Consider the following 17926-nt stretch of genomic DNA (forward strand, 5'->3'; position numbering starts at 1 on the left):
CCGTGGCCGCGGACCCGCATGGTCCGTGTCCCCGTCCCGATAGGAAGAGGCCCGGCTGTGCGTGACTCCGTCTCCCGCCGGCGGCTCTGCCTGCGCTTCCGCGGAGGACGTGGCAAGGAGGCCCCGGGCGAAGGCAGCCAGCACCGCGCTCTCTCGGAGAGGTAGCGGGGCACGGAGGGCTGCCGGGGGAACCTTTCTCGCCCGTGGTCCCGTGGGAGCCCAGGGTTACTAGTTACCGTGAGGCTGCCCCTGTGGATCCCCCCACATTCCGTTTGACGGGATCCTGTTTCTCGCGGCCAGCCCTGAGCACTTGCGCTCCTGCGCACCGTGAACTGGAAACGGTTCTGCAGTAATGGCGAGTTAAGGCCTCTCAAGCGTTGTGCACCTCGTGCTTTTGAAAGCTGGCTGCCATGGCCGTGAGACTTTCATGGTTTTTGCCTTGGAAGACACTGTAACAACAACACCGCTGTAACGATTTTGTAAATAGCTGCATGTTGTTGCTGCCGTTATTGCGTTTAGTATTTTTTTTTCTTTGTGTCTGATGTAAGCAAATCTAGTAAGTAAACATCTGGAATGTTAACTTGTGGTAGTTGAAAGAACACGGTTTAGATTTAAATTGTGTAGAATAAGCAGCAGGCTGAGCGAGCACTGAATGTGAGGTGTGGGTATGAGGAAGGAGTGCATAGTGAGTATGGGGGTGTGATGGTTGGGAATGGCAGAATAATCTTCTGTGAGGAGAGTCAGGGTGCAGTGCTGGAATAAGGAGGAAACCTAAACCCAAGACCTCTCTTGGTATTACGTGACGTGTGTAATCACGAAAAAAAAAAAAAAAGCATATAAGTTGCTTAATTGCAGAACAGTTTGTGGAAGAGACCGATGTCACATTTGCAGACATGGGCTGGATTGCTCCGCTCGCAGGCGAGCCCATGCCGACGCTTTTGCAGCGTGTGAGCTCGGGCCCTTCCTTGTGCGAGTCACCGAGCAGGTCGCTCCGGTCTCGACTGCGGAGCTGGCGCTAGAGGCACCGGGCGTGCAGCAGCACGGTCGGCTCCAGCCCGCCCCGCCGCCGGCTGGTGCTGACGAAGCACCATTTCCGGATCCAGGAGGGGTTTGGGGCGGAACGGGCCCGTCGCGGTTTATAAAATGGGCACAGTTGGTTTTACGGGGCCGCGGGATGTCTGTAGTACTGAGGAATAGTAGTGGCGGGAGACTCGCCGCGGTACCGGCGGGGCGGGGACGCGATGCCCGACGAGGGGGGGGGGGTGGGGGTGGGTCGGGTCGGCGGAGGCCGCGCCTGCGCGCCGCGGGGGGCGGGGCTACGGCTCCCGGGGTGCCGGGGAGGCGGCGCGTCCCGGCGTGCCCCGCGGCTGGCCGCCGTGCCGGATTGCGGAGGTGAGCGCCCCGGCCGGGCTGGCGGGGAGGGCGCCGCGCGGCACGCTGGGAGCCGTAGTCCGGCGGCGGGCGGGCCGAGGGGCGGAGGCAGCTTTTCTTCCCAGAGGCGCGGAGGCTGTTCCGCACGCGCGAGCGCCGCGGCGCCTTCCCCGAGGCGACCTCCGTCTCCTGCTGCTGCCAGCTGAGGTGGCGCGGCCCGGCCTGCTCCGCTCCCCATGCTGGTGGCGGCCGTGGAGCTGGGGGGGGGGGGGCGGAGCTGGTAGTGCTGCCGTGATGGAAGAGTGACCGGGAAGGTAACGGTGGGGGGGAACGGGGATGGGACGCGACGCGACACGGGGTGACTCAGCCCGGCGGGCGGGCGGGGGGTGGCTGGGCCTCCCCGGCCGTTGGCGGGGGCCGCGGCGCCTTAGCGGCGGGGAAGGGGCGGTGTGGGCGCCCGCGGGCGTCGTCGCCGCGCTGGCGGCAGCGGGCCCGCTCGAGTCACCCAGCCGGTTCCGGTCAGCGCAGCGCCGCCTCCTCTGCAGCTGAGAGGCTCCGGGGAAGGAGGGAAAACGCCGTAGCTTCCCTGCCCGACGTGGGTGCTGGCCTCGGCCGCCCGGTCCCGCCGCTGGGGGAGCGGGGGGTGCTGCAGGCGGCCGGTGCCCGCTGGGCTGCTCCTCCGTGAGCCAGTGGGGGCTGGGGCGCGTGCGTGCGGCCGCGAAAAACACCGGGATTTTTCTCTTCTAACGTACCCAGTAACTTGTGGTGCGGTTATATTGGCGTGCTCTGGGAGCTGCCGTGGTAGCCGTCCTCCGTTATGGCTCCGGTGGGGGAAGAAAGTAACCGTGAGCTCCAAGACTGCAACGTGAGGGCAGGGGCCTCCCCCGCACCTCCATATTCCGCTGCTCTCTGCGCGCTTCAGTGCGGTGGTTCCCCGCCGTGGGAGAGGCGCCGCCGGGCCCAGCAGCGGCCGCACGCCGCAGGGGAGTGCTTTGTCACTCCGCAGCGGCCCCGGGAAGGCGCCGAAGGGGTTAAGTTGCCGCCCCGGTGTCTTCGCCGCAGATCTGGACGCGGTGGGGTGTGAATGCCTGATCAGCCTCCTCAGCTGAGCTGCTGAGCGGTGGCGTTGGCTCTCCGGTGAGAGGAGGCTGGGTTCTTTGGCCAAGTCTGGGGGAGGGGGCCAAGAAGGCCTTACTCCTCACAGAGAATTCCTGGAGAGTAGGAATATGCCTAGAACGAAGACCTAATATGTCACTTCTAGAAAGAAAAAACTTTCTAGTCCAGTTGAAAAATCCTCGAGGTAACTCTAATTACACAGCTGTTCATATTAACCACGTGTTAGGTCAGTGTAAAGGCTCCAGAGCCTGTAAGAGTCTGTAAGTATGCTTAAGATTTGCAGCAAGCAGAACTGAGATGCAAAAAGAAGGTGAAAGACGATCTTTTACTGTCTTTGCTTTATTACAGAGAAAACTAGAGGGAATTAAAGTGAAGCATGTCACTGTCTCCTTGTGTGCTATGGCAGTCTTATAAATACCTAAAATGAGTACTGTAAATGAAGTATTCTTTAATTGCTAATTGTTCCCTTGGTTAGCATCTGTAGTTAAAATGTTCTGAATGCTTTAATTATTAGGCTGAATCTGGACCCAAGTTACACACCTTTGACTGTGTTAATATTGTTAAATTGGGCAATCTTTCCCTCTTTGAAGTGTGACTAGATTTTTTTTTTCCTGCTTTCCTATGTTAAAGCAGTCTCTACTATCAAACACCTTTATAAATATTTAATATGTGAAAGAGAATAAACTGTCCCCATGAGAGATACGTATACCTGTATGACTTCACTCTTAAGGAACTGCGCCCTCCTAATTACAGTAAGATCAGCTTGCCACCCAACATAGTGTACTGCTTAACAAAAAAAAACATCTCTACGTAAATAAGGCAATACTTTCTACACAGCTGCATATTAATTATGAATGTTATTGATTACTTCTAAGTGAAACTTGCTTTAATGACATACTTGATGGTACAGCTAAGTATATCTTGTAATGGATTTTGTAAACTGTAAGTGCTATTAAAATTGTAGTTCGATTTTGCTTTTGAAGTGTAACTGGCTGGTAAAATAGATTTGTGGTGAAAAAGCTACCTGCTTAACTAAAACTATATAACACGAGAAGCTGTTTTGTTAGCTTCCTCAAAAGGCTCATTTAAACAGTCTGTCTCATTAATTGTCTTCTAGAGTTGGCTAAACAAGCTGAAACTCTTAGATATGGGTATATGGTAGAAAATGAAATTTTAAATATGCTCATGTAGCATATACAAAATTAATAGAAGTGGTTGGCATTCCTGTTAGCTAAACAAATGAAAAAAAACCCCATATGTTTGAACCACGTCATTTTTAACAGTAAAACTTGTCAGCCAGGTGTAGAAGATTGCTACCTTTTGGCCAGATAATGTAGTGCTATCAGCAGGAAAATATGCCCAAAATATGCTTTTTATATTAAATAGTTTTACTTGTATAACTCTGGACCAGACCCTAAACAAAAAATGCTGGAAAAAATATTTCCTTGCAGCATTTTAACTTTATTTTAATCTGACTGGTTTGGATGTTGATTATGGGGAAAACAGACTGGGGACACAGAGGGAGACGACTCAGCAGAGCACCTTTAATCCCTAGAGGTTTTGAGCCTGAGCGGGATTGCTCTGTGTGGTAAGGCAGTGCATGAAGCTTGTTTTGCCACGAGTCACCACTTTGTTCCAGATTTTCTCATTTCTGGAGTGCCACAGCCTGCAATTTTTTTTTTTGGTATGAACTCAATTTTTCCTACTAAAGTGCCTTTCGTGGTGCGTTTTGTTATAGTGTATTCTGTAATGAGTTTTATAGAGATGTCTGTCTGTCACCATGTTAAATTTTGGGCTCTCCTTTTTCAGGCATGCTTGCTGTCAGTTATCATTGTGCCACCTTTCTTCCAGTGTGGGAGGGTGAACAGTAGAGTGTGCACGAGACGTAATACTAAGAAATCGGAAGTCCTACCTATAGGCATGTAGGCAGCTTCAAACCACAGCTCCTTTGTATTTCGTCTCTTCCTCTTGTCTGTCTTCCTTTCTTCTACCTCCTACATACTTATGTAACAAGGCCTTATTTCAGGCCTAATTAACTATGCTACCATGGGGGAGTGGGGCGGGCTTTGAAGGAGGAATGGATTTTTGTCCCCTCTTGCTGTTTAACAACATCCTAGTATTTGACAAAGATTATTTAAAAAAAAAAAAAAAAATCCACCGTGTTTTACCAGAGCATTGCAGAACCGCCTGTAGAGGCGCATCATCTTTAGAACGTTTGTCTATCTTTCTTGTTAATTTCATACTGAATTTTCTAAATAAAAATCATTGCTAGTAAATCAGCACCCATTAGTAGGAACAGAAAACCTTGTTAACAACTCAGTATGGTGTATTTTGTGGTTAATTTCTAAGACACTTCTGTTATGCATGATTGCTTTAGAAGAAAGACCTCCTAATGGCTTTGCTGCCCCAGAGGAAATACTTCATAACTGAGTTTTGAAGCATCTTAACAATATTAGAGATGAGTAGAGATACTTTTTTCCAGTTGTGAAGTTTGTGGTGGGGGGAAAAAAAAAGTACAGTGGTCTGTCATTTAAGTGGCAGATTTATGTTGATGTCATATCTTGCTGAAACCTCTGCATACTTGAAATTTGAGTTCAAGCCTTTCAGTTGAATAGTACACATCATGCCATTTATCTGTTAATTAAGAGGATATTAGCTCTTTTCAAGAGAACTGAAATATATGAGCACTTCAAATTTTTGTTTATTCAGTAATAAGTTTGGCACTATTAGAAGTTGATTAAAGGACTTAAAATTCTGATACCTTTATCAGAAGTATGCGCCTTCATGTTTTGGTGGCGTACACACTGTGTGTTTGGGGTTTCTGGGTGAACTTCAGTGGTTGTTGCTGTCCTGCTTTTAATTTTTGTTGTTCTACTGAGCAAGTAAAATTTCTCTTTCTCTATTTGCAGATGGTTGTAGTTTCCCCTCTAGAAGAAGTGGGCAAACCAGTTGGAAGTAGGAAACAAAGAGTATAGCAATAGAGATGGATGAACAAGCCCTTTTAGGGCTAAACCCAAATGCTGATGCGGACTTCAGACAAAGAGTACGTAATTAACTTGCTTATCTCTCTAATAATTGGGGATGCTGTTTCAGTGTAAAAGTCTTGTCTTTTCTGGAGGGGAGTTGAGGGTTAGTGGGTTTTTTTGGTTAAGCAATACACAGGGTTCATGGTGGCAAGCACAAAACAAATTCGTGTTGCAAGCATGTATGTAAGCTGAAGGTCGTGTGTCACCAATTCTAGGAAATTACACTTAACATGCATAGAGTTTATTTTTCTGGGCTCTGACTTTTCAGTCCTTTCAATTCTTTGTACTTGCTCAGCTCCTTATGTAGCTTCCCATAGAATGAAAAGCAGCCACTGAAAACAATGAGTTGCTTGCAATTACCCTGTTAATTCTTAGTGTGTTGGTTTTTTTTTAATTTGAATGACCTACCTTTAGTGTCTTTTAATGAAATGTGTATTTTTAACTGTAGCGAAACTTGTATTAGTATAGAGTAGGTTAAGAAAGTAATCAGGGTACATGGGTAACAGTTACTTTGTAAGAGAGATGCTCGTATGAAGAGGCATTACATTTTATATAACTGTTTAAAGAGTAAATCTTTCTGCTTATTGATTATAAAGTTGATTCAACTGCCTACAAGATGACGTCCAATAACATCTTTCAGAAATGCGTATGTTAATACCTTGGTTTTCTGTTCATAAAACAAATTCTGGAATGTATAAGAAAGTGTAGTTTGATGCAGTCTAGCATTGCTAAGCAGCCTGTTAAATATGTTGGTTCTGGGTATTTGTCCTTGCAAGGATGGATATAGCTAATCTGTTAGTAGAATATCCCTGTAAAATTTGAGTATTTATGGACTTATAGATTTATTGACTTTTTAACTATGCTGTCTGCCTAATTTTGAAATATTTTTTAGTAAAAGGTGACTTACCTTTTCAGTAATCATGTAAGATATAACATGTAAAGGAAGTATCAAAAAAGTTCTAGTAAAACTGTTCTGTATAAGAAAACTACCAGTGCTATCTACATGAAGTGAATTCTTGTTTGAAGAGCTTCATGGAATCATAGATTACCAGGTTGGAAGGCACCTTAAGGATCATCTGGTCCACCCTTCCTTGGCAAACTTATTTGAACTCATTGAATAATTACTTTGAATGGAAACAATTATGAACTAGTGCAGAAAACAAAACAAAAAAAAAAAACCCAGCCAAAACCCCCTTGAAATACATGCATTCATAGAACTGAAATAATGTCGTTAATCTAATCTCTGTTTCAAAAGTTACTTTACTGTTTTGTGTAACAGGCCACACTAAACCTTAAAGTAATTAGATCAAGTTCACTGTTGTCAAAAGCTGTTTAGAAGTTCTGACAAGCAACTTGATTATCTAAAATTTGGTAGTGTTTTCCAGTCTCTATAATAGATTCATAAACTGAGAGTTGTCAGGTGATCAGTGTTTGAATATTTCTTGAGCTTAAGATGTAGAATACAGCCAGAGTGGTGCAACAAAAATAGTGAGCTGTTTACATTGAAAAATCTAAATTTCTCTTCAGAATTTGTGGAAGGAATTTTAACTTGGATGTGAGTTTCCACCTAAATGGAAGGGCCCTGAGCAACTTCCTCTGTTTGACTCTGTCTCCAGATTTCCCTTTTAACCTCAACAAATCTGATTTTATGACTTCTATATTCAAGTAACAAAAATGTTTGTATTGAATGTAAAGTGGAAATGGGGACCTATGATATTAGCATTTGAAGAAACACTCTTGTGTTATGGTAATTAGAGAGCAGTATAAATACTTGGATGTATCCAAATACTGTTTGGTTTTTTGAAGGAGAGCTGTTTAAAGGTGAATGAGATGTCTTACTGTGTGGTTTGTTCTGGTTTTGGTTTGTTTTTTTTTTTTTAAATGAAATGCTCTTGGATGTTTGCAGGCACTAGCCTACTTTGAGCAGCTGAAGATATCTCAGGATGCTTGGCAAGTCTGCGCAGAAGCCTTAGCTCAGAGTATATACAGGTAATGTAGATAAGAATCATTGCTTATTTTCATTGGTAATACGTGTGGGTCTGTTTTTAGCTCTACAGCACAATAGGTAAACCATAAATTGCTGGAAGTTAATATGGTCTTCATACTAGTTTTAGTATCATGGTTCATCTGTGGCTTCTGTATAATGCCTTTCAAGGAAGAGCAATGTATGAATAAAACTCCATATTAATTTAGTAGCTTAAAGACTGCTGCTTTGTGAAACCCAAGGAAAAAGAATGAGTTCTAATGGTGTCTTTTGGGGAGCAGCGCTGAAAATTTCCCATTGTGATACTATAGGCTTTATAGGCAGTAATCTCAGAAGTAGTTCCTTCCCTTGTCTGTGGAGTAGGCCATCCCATTTTTGGTTTGGAAAGAGTGTAGTCATCACTATTTTTGCACAAAGTTGTGTATTTAGATCTCACATACTAGGTTGTTGCTGTATCATAGAATAATTCATATTGGAAGGAAACTGAGGAGTGTGTATCTCCTGAGTAACAACAGTGATCTACAGTGAATGCTTTTTTGTAAATGATTTATCAGAACTTCTCTGTTGCTCTATGCAGTAATTAACAAAACCATGCAAGATTTGAAAATAGCCTTTTATAATTACCGAAATACATTATGATTGTTAGAATTTTTAGATAATAAGATAAAAAAACTCATATAGATTATATAGCATGCGATGTGTCTTCCTAATTTATACCTCAGTTTGTCTGTAGCTTTGCTCTTTAAGACACAATGTAGATCTTGCACTTTATGTACTAATGGACCCCAAATGCATTACTGAAGCCTGACAGATTTTTTATAAAGGCAGAATACAATAGATTTTGTAGTTTCATATTTTCAATACTGAAATCAAAGCATAACAAATCAGTGGCTACAGAAAAACATATTATAATATCAAACATAAGTATTATTTTAACAGTTGCTCAATTTTACCAAAGGAACTGCTCAAGTATTTGTCATTTTTGCTTTGAAGTAAGAGTAGCATTTTTCTCTGCTGTGCAGTAATTCTTCACTTGCCAAAGGGATGACCTGGTTGTGATATTTCAGGAATTTTTTTCTTTCCAGAGAAGTGTACCGTATTGCTACGAGTAACAGAATTTTCTTTTCATTTCTAGCGATGATCACATCAAGTTCTTCTGCTTTCAAGTTCTGGAACATCAAATTAAGTTCAAGTGAGTAATCTTTCTTTACACCAGCCATATACATCCATTTAATTTTCCCTTTTTATTCTGCTTGCAAAGAAACTTAAAATGGTATCTGCCATCTTGGTGTGGTGGTTGAGGTGGCTTTAATCTGGTACAGAGGGCTGACTTGTATTTCTTCCCTTTTTCTTGGGAGAGGAGTAGTTGGGTTTTGAACAGCTGTTGGGTTTTAAGCAGTGTGTTCTACTTAGCTAGTCTAAATATTTGAGGTGGGCTGGGTATAATGTCAAGTTTTGCCGAGACTTACACATGTGATGTAAAACAGCATTACTTGGTTGTTTTTTTGTTTTGTATGTCTGATAATAAATGTACTGTAGGTCGGATCAGTGAAGGACTTCCTTATGCTTACTATTGACAGTCTTCAGTGTGTAGTGAACAAGCACGTACAGATGTCTCTTCATTCTCTCCATGGCTTATGGTCAAATGTATATTTTTATCAAGGTCATAAGTCCTGTCCCTGATAGAGCAGCCTTCCTGCAAAATTTCAAGCTCCTGCTCCAATATAGGAGGCAGTAGTGCCTCAAAAAGTAGTTCGTTAATGTTTTTCCTTATTTTTACATCTTTGATTCCAAATTTTAACATGAAAATAGCTATGTAAATTCACTTTCTAGCAACCTTTCTTTTACATCAATTTGCAGGATTATGTGCAATGTTAAAAGAGTTTTTACTTTACTGGATGTTGTGCTTGTCCTAAAGCAGTTGTATTTGATCTGATTATGGTTTTTTTCAGATACTCTGAACTTACTGAAGTCCAGCAGCAGCTAATTAGGGAAACGCTCATAACATGGCTGCAAGCACAGGTGAGTGAGTCCCTTCACAGCAGTCCTACGCAGCACACTTATCAGTAGGCTGACATAAGGCATCGAGTGTGGGCTAAATGTTCCGTCTGCCGTTCGAGTTTAAAGATGGCTTCCTGAAGATATATGGTGTCGGATGGTTAAAAGCTCTTGCTATATGAATCTTTATTAGAAATTCTTTAAGTCAGGTGTTGTAAAAAAAAGTCTGTGCTTGAACTTATTGCTGAATACAAAACTCTCACATCAGATGATGACTGTGTTTTAATCAGTTGTGTGTGAAATAAGGAGTATTAGACGTTTCCCTTTAGAGAGATAAAATCCAGATTCTTGATGTTCCTGAGTGTCTGGAGGAGGAGCAGTTAATTCTGTTTTTAAGACCCTCCTGGCCTAACTCCTGTGTACTTAGAATACTATCAGATGTTTATGAATGAACAGCATCATTTGTCTGTTAATACTGTGGCAGAGCATTGGCTTCTCTTTCTTGTGGAATTAGTTACTGTAGCTGAACATGTAGCATCAGTTGGATCCAAAAGTTTGCGATCAGCTGAACCATCAAGTGGGCTGATATGTCCTTGCCATTATCTATATTATACCTGCCATTATCTAGTTATCATTCCACTAATGCACTGGAAATTAACATAGTTGCCTTGTTCGTAGAAAACTTAACAGTAGGAAGTGGAATATAATACAACTTGAAAAAGAAACGGATAAAGTTGCTTTTAATTTCCCTATGTGGCAAGCTGTTCTGTTTAGGCAGAGCTTGTAGAAAAGGAGAGAGAGGGAGGGAGATGGGTAGTGACAGATTTTATATTTTTTTCTCTCCCCCGATGAGCTTAGATTTAGAAACTTCCTGTACTGTTCTTAAAGCTAACATCTAACATAGGCATAAGCTAGCTACAAGAGGACTGTAACTTGTTTTCTGGAAGTTCTTGTTTACTCCTTTCACCAAACAGACAAATTAGCTTTTAGTCTTTGAATAGTACACTTGATGTCTTAGTACTGAATGAAGGACTTAGAACTGTATCACCCAGAGAGAATGTTTTCTCTGTTTCGTTACAGTTTAGCTAAATTTTCTTTGAAATCCTTGGAAAGGTAAGGCTTTTTATTGATCTCGGCCAGGAAGAGACGTAGTACGTGAATCACTATACAGAACTGAACAAGCATATATGATCCTTCTCTAATTTAGCAAGAATAAACAAATAAAATATCTTGTTTCTACTAGATGCTGAATCCCCAGCCTGAGAAGACTTTTATTCGCAACAAAGCAGCACAAGTCTTTGCTTTGCTTTTTGTTACTGAATATCTCACAAAATGGCCCAAGTTTTTTTTTGATATTCTATCAGTAGTTGACCTTAATCCACGAGGTGTAGATATGTACCTCAGAATCCTGATGGCTGTTGATGCTGAGCTGGTAGACCGGGATGTTGTTCATACATCAGAGGCAAGTTGTTGTTTTGCATTTTAAATTTCTAGAAAGTTCTCTCACTTTAATTAGAGCAGAAGACTTGCAGAGATGTTGTTTTTTTTCCTGTCTAAAGCTCTGCCTTAGAGACATTAGGTGGTTGCAATCCAAGAGCCATATGTTGTTTAATGCTTTTTATGATTTCATAATTTTCAGTTAATGTATTTTTTACTTGAAGAGCTAGCAAACAAAAACTCAGAGTGAGCTAGCCAATTTAATGTTAGATTGACTCATTTTAAAATTGTCATTTCTTCTAGTGCCTGTTTTAAGGAGTCCTAATATCAAAAATGCATTTAATGATCTAGAGGACTTCTTTCCCCTTGTCTGCCTTTCTTCAGTGTTTGGGCATTATGGTAGGGAAAAAATAGCGAAAACTAGGGTATTTTGGTCTTATTTCGTGCAAGGGAAAAAGTGCTCTTTATGGATTTCTGATTTGAGTTACTTATCTTGCTAGGACAAGTGGTGTCTGGTAGTGGATACAAAAACACTACTAATTTGACAAGATGCAAATCTATGACAAGACTGACTTACCCTTTTTCTGTATTGATAGGAGGCTCGTAGGAACACCTTATTAAAAGATACTATGAGGGAACAGTGCATTCCAAGTTTGGTGGAATCATGGTACCAAATCTTACAAAACTATCAATATAATAACTCGGAGTTGACATGTCAGTGCCTTGAAGTAGTTGGAGCTTATGTATCCTGGATAGATTTGAGCCTGATAGCCAATGAAAGGTAGGTTTATTTGATGGAATATCTTTGCAAAAATAACCTTGATAGCATGCTGACTGTGATTCTATGAAACGGAATTAAAATATATCTTTGGAAAAGGACTTCAATTATATACAAATCTTTGGAGTTTTGGGGTTTTTTTAGTAGAGTGATTGACTTTGCAAGCCAAGCTCATGTAACAGCCAAAAAAGTCACTACACAGTTTACTGGGTTCTCATTAAAATGTATTGTACTGACTAAACCCAGCATTTTATAGACTTGAAAATTCTTATAAAAAAAAAACATTGTAAATATGCACATAAATAATATACAACTTCTATGCGATGCCACTGTATACATACAAAAATAATACTTTATTTTTTTTTCTTTGAAGGTTTATAAATATGCTGCTAGGTCACATGTCTGTGGAAGTTCTCCGGGAAGAAGCCTGTGATTGTTTGTTTGAAATTGTAAATAAAGGAATGGACCCAATTGATAAAACAAAATTGGTTGAATCATTATGTCAAGTATTGCAGTCTGCTGGCCTCTTCAGTATTGATCAGGTTTGTATATTGATTTTTACAATTGGAATGAGTCATAGGTTTCTGACAGTTCTTAAATAAGCAAATGAACAGAAAACTCTAAAACTAAGCAAATGAACAGAAAACTCTAAAACTAAGTCCACTGATTAGGGAGAATTAGTTGTGCTTCTGCATCAAAGCTAAGCACTTCTTACACTTGTCTCATACTTGGACTAATAGCTTGTTAGTAATATTTCTTATTCATTTTAAACACTGCATCTTGTTTGTCCTAAGCATGAGTTTTTTGTTTTAGAAGCAAGGTATTATTTAACTCCTCTGTTCGTCTCCTAAAGCATGTTGTGCTCACTGTTAATGGCGCTTCTGTGTTTCATTGCCTTGAATCTTCTCTTCTGAATGATTCTGTAATAGGCATTGTAGGCAAGGTAGAGTTTTTTAGGGTGAGACATTAATCAGCTGTGCATCATTAGGTAGAGGAAAGAGCTTTCTTAAGGGCACATATGCTGTTCTGCATGTCTGCACCATCAGACATGAGGCTTGAAGTTCTTACCTATAAGCTGGAAAAATATACCTACTAGGCAAACACACATTCCCTGTCAGTTGCAGTGTTTGAGGAACAACCGTTTGCTACCTGCCATGGAGAAAGAGGAACCAGTCCTCATGAAGCTGTAGTCCTTCGATTGCAAGGCAATTATCTCTTCATTTTGAAGCCTTTGTCAAATTTGTATTCCTACCAGAATGCAGGAAATGCATATTCATCAATTCAGGAGGAGTTCCTCTAAAAATCTTACCTGTCCCTCTGAGGAACACTTGTTATTCTGCTTTTGTACAATTATGGCATGGAACAAAGCATCCGCTTGAGGTGACAGATCTAGGGATATTTCTCAATTCTGATCAATGTATTTCTACAAAAGCAAGCCATAAATATTTAATATTAGCTCAGTCTTACAGGCAGTACTGAAAGTTACTTCTTATCAGTATTTCCGAAGTAAGCTACAGCTGTTAATTTAAGTTTTCTCATAAAAAAGATTCTTCTCTTCTACAGCCTAAAATTTATGGTACATATGTGCTTCTGCTTTTATTTTGAACCTGCTTCTTGCTGTCAAGTAAAAAGAGAGGCAGGCTAACCTGAAGAGATGAAGCAAGCTACTGTTGTATAATGGAGGACAGCCAAATCTGGCATTGCTTTAATTTTTCTCTATTTCCCAGGGAAAATGAACAGGTCAATTGTGCTTACCATCTAGGAGACAAATGTTGGTTTTACTACATCTACATACTAGACATGAGTAGTACATGAGCTCTGCTAGTAGTTTTAATCGGATGTCTTTTCTTGCAGGAAGATGATGTGGATTTTCTAGCCCGATTTTCTAAGCTGGTCAATGGGATGGGGCAAGCATTAATAGCTAGTTGGACTAAACTAATAAAAAATGGTGATATGAAGAGTGCTCAAGACACTCTGCAAGCTATTGAAGCAAAAGTGGCCCTAATGTTGCAACTGCTAATTCACGAAGATGACGACATCTCATCTAATATCATTGGCTTTTGTTATGACTACCTTCACATCTTGAAACAAGTAAATATGTCTGGCTTCAATTTAACATCACTTTTTGATATATGATTTAGTTTGGTTTTGTGGGAATATATGAATCTCATACTACGTGCAAGCTGCTTTGCAAAATAGTTTTTTTGAATAATTAGCATGCAGTGTCTTTAATGGTTGTGGTCATGCTATTTCTATAGTGTTTAGAAATCTGAAGGAGGAATTGGGTTAAATCTTACATTAAGGGGAAAGAAGGCTTGCAGATCATATGGCTGTTAAAAAAGCAAACCTGTCTTTTCCTATTAGACAATAATAAAGGAGTTACTACAAAAAATAACACCTGAAATTTATTTTACAGCTTTCTGCACTTTCAGACCAACAAAAAGCTAATGTAGAGGTAAGTATTTTCTTTTTACTAGATATTCTTTTTTTCAATAACACATTGGGTCAGAATTTTTTGTGTTGCTGAAACAAGTCATGTTTTAATTATATGTCTTAAAATGTGCATGTGGCAATAATTAAAAGGGAAGACCTAAAAGTAAGGACATTATGTTCCATCTTCTGTTAAGTACCTGCAGCTGTTTCTTTAAATAGTAAACCTATATTGAATTGTGTATGAAGATGAAAGCTATGTTTAGAGCTGGCCTTCCCAAGCAACCTTCAAGCATATGTTGGTAAGCTCCTATAAGGTCTGTACAGTTGATAGAATGTTCTTAAATCAAGATACAAGAGGTTTTTATTTTTCCTGAAGCTTTGTATTTTTATTAAAACCTACCCTAATTTTAAAGAATTGGAGGAAGCATGGGAAGGGTTGTCATAAAATCCAACCCTTAATAGTATCATAAGTTAAACTTACATGTGAATTGCAGCTTCTTTCATTATAGTTGTACTTATATTGAGCAGTTACATGTTAAGCATTACATTAAGCTATACATTAAGCTTAAATTTATATGCTTCAGTTTATCATAGAATTGTTTAGGTCGAAAAAGGTCTTTAAGATCATCAAGTCCAACTGTTAACCTAGCACTGCCAAGTCCACCACTAAACCATGTCCAAGTGCCACATCCACACATCTTTTAAATACCTCCAGGAAAGGTGACTCAACCCCTTCCCTGGTCAGCCTGTTCCAATGCCTGACCGCCCTTTTGGTGAAGACATTTTTCCTAATATTCAATCTAAACCTCCCCTGGCTCAACTTGAGGCCATTTCCTCTCATCCTATGGCTTGTTACTTGGGAGAAGAGACTGACACCCACCTCGCTACAACCTCTTTTCAGGTAGTTGTAGAGAGCAATAAGGTCTCCCTTCAGTCTCATTTTTTTCAGGCTAAACAACCCCAGTTCTCTCAGCTGCTCCTCATAAGACTTGTGCTTTAGACCCTTCATGAGCTTCATTGTTCTTCTTTGGACACGCTCCAAAACCTCAATGTCTGTCTTGTAGTGGGGCCCCAAAACTGAACACAGTGTTCGAGGTGTGGCCTCACCAGTGCCAAGTACAGGTAGGCGATCACTTCCCTAGTCCTGCTGGCCACACTATTTCTGGTACAAGCCAGGATGCTATTGGCTGCCTTGGCCATCTGGGCATACTGCTGGCTCATGTTCAGTCACCTGTCGACCAACACCTCCAGGTCCTTTTCTGCCAGGCAGCTTTCCAGCCACTCTTCCTTAGGCCTGTAGCATTGCATGAAGTTGTTGTGACCCAAGTGCAGGACCTGCACTCAGCCTTGTTGAACCTCATACAATTGGCCTTGCCCTATCAATTCAGCCTGTACACATCCCTCTGTAGACCCTTCCTACCTGCAACCACATCAACACTCTTGCCCAGCTTGGTGTTGTCTGCAGACCTACTGAGGGTGCACTCGATCCCCTCATCCAGATCATTGATAGAGACATGAAACAGAACCAGCCTTGGTACTGAGCCCTGGGGAACACCACTTGTGACTGACCGCCAATTGTTTTTTACCCAGTGAAGAATATGCCTGTCCAAGCCATGAGCATCCAGTTTCTCCAAGACAACGTTGTGGGAAATGGTGTCAAAGGCTTTTATAGGATGTCTCCCTAAAGTCTAGGTAGACAATGTTCACAGACTTTACCTCATGCACTAGGTGGGTCACTTTTTCATAGAAGATCAGATTGGTCAAGCAAGACCTGCCTTTCATAAACTCATGCTGACTGGGCCTTGTCACCCGGTCGTCCTGTACGTGCCACATAATGGCACTCAAGATTATTTGTTCTATAACCTTCCCCAGCACTGACATCAAACTGAGAGGCCTGAAGTTCCTCAGGTTCTCCTTCTGGCCCTTCTTGTAGATGGGTGTCATGTTTGCTAACCTTTAGTCAACTGGAACCTCCCTGGTTGGCCAGGACTGCTGAGAAATCATAGAATCATAGAATGGTTAGGGTTGGAAGGGACCTTAAAGATCTAGTTCCAAACCCCCTGCCATGGGCAGAGAAATCATGAGCACTTCTGCCAGCTCCCTCAGTACCCTTGGGTGGATCCCATCTGACCCCATAGACTTGTGTGTCTAAGTGGTGTAGTAGGTCACTAACTGTTTCTCCTTGGATTATGGAGGTTTCATTCTGCTCCCTGTCTTTCATTTCAGGGGGCTGGGTACCCGGAGAACAACCAGTCTCCTTATCAAAGACTGAGGCAAAGAAGGCATTAAGCTTAAGTTTAGTTATTAAACTTAATGCTTTATGTATAAGGTTTATGTCTAGTTTTGGAGGTAGTAAACTCGTTTGTTTTTTTTAGCACAGTCCTTTTGATTTCTTTTCCCTATGACCCTTCTGCATCAGTGTAGATCTGCTAATTTAGGTGGAACTGGTTAGATTGATATGGGTATTTTGTTAACGTTCATACAGCTGACAGCTATGGTTCCTTTTCCTTTACAAAGAAGACTGAATTCTCTACCTGTTCTAACATGAAAAGGTGAATTTGGATTACTGTGGTCTAGATTATCTTGACCTAGTTTTTGTCTGTCTGTTTAAATTGGAGATGTAACACAATAAGAAGTTTGATAACATCACTGATTCTTTTTGGTTTTGTTACAATGTAACTGGGTCAAACCAAATTACTACTGTAGTGCACTTAAGACACTTAAAATTTGAATGTGTTACTGTCTGAAAATCTATTGTTTTGTTAGACTTTCGTACTGAAGAACTTTGTGTTATAATTATTTCTTAATTTTACTCAGTGCTTCTTGAGGATTTGTGTTAAACAGAAAAGTGGTCATACCAATTTTTTTTTTTCTTTCATCCAACTCATAGTAAGAAAGTATTTGGAAATAGTCTAAATCTTATTGTTGTCTGTCTTAAGCTTAAAGTGTGCTTAGCAGAATCCCTTCAAAGTTTTGCACCTAAGTTCTATTTTCAGCTTCTTCGTTATTTGAAGAGGAAAAAAGAGTATCTTGCCTATTGTGCCTTTGAAGTCCCAAAGTTTTTTTCTTATCAGCAGGATCACATTTTTAATTCTTAAAACAAGTGTTTCTGTGCATTTCTGGCTACACGCATATCACATTAATGTTTTGCAATTGTTTTATTAAATATCAATATTGCTTCTTATAGAGAAGCAGAAACTTCTCACAGCTGCTCGCACTTGGTGTCAATAGAAAGCCTGATCACATTCTTGCTATTTGACCATGTTCTTCCTCAAAGTATTACAAGCATCTGTTTCTGCAAGATCATCAAGAATTTCACCTCAGTAACCTAAGTTTAATTCATTGGCTCATTTTAGTGATAAAGAATTTAAAGTTTTGCACTTAAAATGCTAAATATGTACTCATGATTCATCAAAAGTGGGGGTTTTAAGTTTACCTTGTTCCCTTGTTTAATATTTGCCTGAAATTTATGGTTATCTGCGTTCAGAACTTCTAGTGCTTGAAGAGAATTGCAAAATGCTAATCAAGTTCTTGCTGATAGGGCCAGCATTTTCATTTGCTATAGTAATAATAAAAGCTGCTGGCTACTGAATTTAACCAATATGGAAAAAAAAAATACAAGTTTGTTTTTTCACCTGGTAGTAGGTATAGGGTTGAGGTGCTCTATAATGCTGATCAAGTACTTGTTATAATTCCTACCGAGTTTTTTCCAGTATTCAGGTAACCCATTCCCTGTGATAGGTATGTGGATATGTCCTGCCCTATTACTTGTTGAAGCTTAAT

The 17926-nt window shown here is 41.0% G+C and overlaps 1 protein-coding gene across 1 annotated transcript in view; it reads left to right on the forward strand.

Moving 5' to 3' along the window:
• Positions 1-1602: 1602 nt before the first annotated feature.
• XPOT (exportin for tRNA) overlaps positions 1603-17926 on the forward strand; it is a 30170-nt gene continuing 13846 nt past the window's right edge. The window contains exons 1-10 of the mRNA XM_086610830.1: positions 1603-1685; positions 5397-5530; positions 7420-7502; positions 8633-8689; positions 9450-9519; positions 10739-10957; positions 11529-11713; positions 12084-12252; positions 13565-13801; positions 14127-14165. Of these exons, the coding sequence (XP_086466956.1) occupies positions 5471-5530; positions 7420-7502; positions 8633-8689; positions 9450-9519; positions 10739-10957; positions 11529-11713; positions 12084-12252; positions 13565-13801; positions 14127-14165 (1119 nt within the window). The 5' untranslated portion in view covers positions 1603-1685; positions 5397-5470. The remainder of the gene's footprint in view (positions 1686-5396; positions 5531-7419; positions 7503-8632; positions 8690-9449; positions 9520-10738; positions 10958-11528; positions 11714-12083; positions 12253-13564; positions 13802-14126; positions 14166-17926) is intronic.

This window comes from Tauraco erythrolophus, chromosome 4 (genome assembly GCF_009769465.1).
Source record: "Tauraco erythrolophus isolate bTauEry1 chromosome 4, bTauEry1.pri, whole genome shotgun sequence".
Classification (NCBI taxonomy): Eukaryota; Metazoa; Chordata; class Aves; order Musophagiformes; family Musophagidae; genus Tauraco; species Tauraco erythrolophus.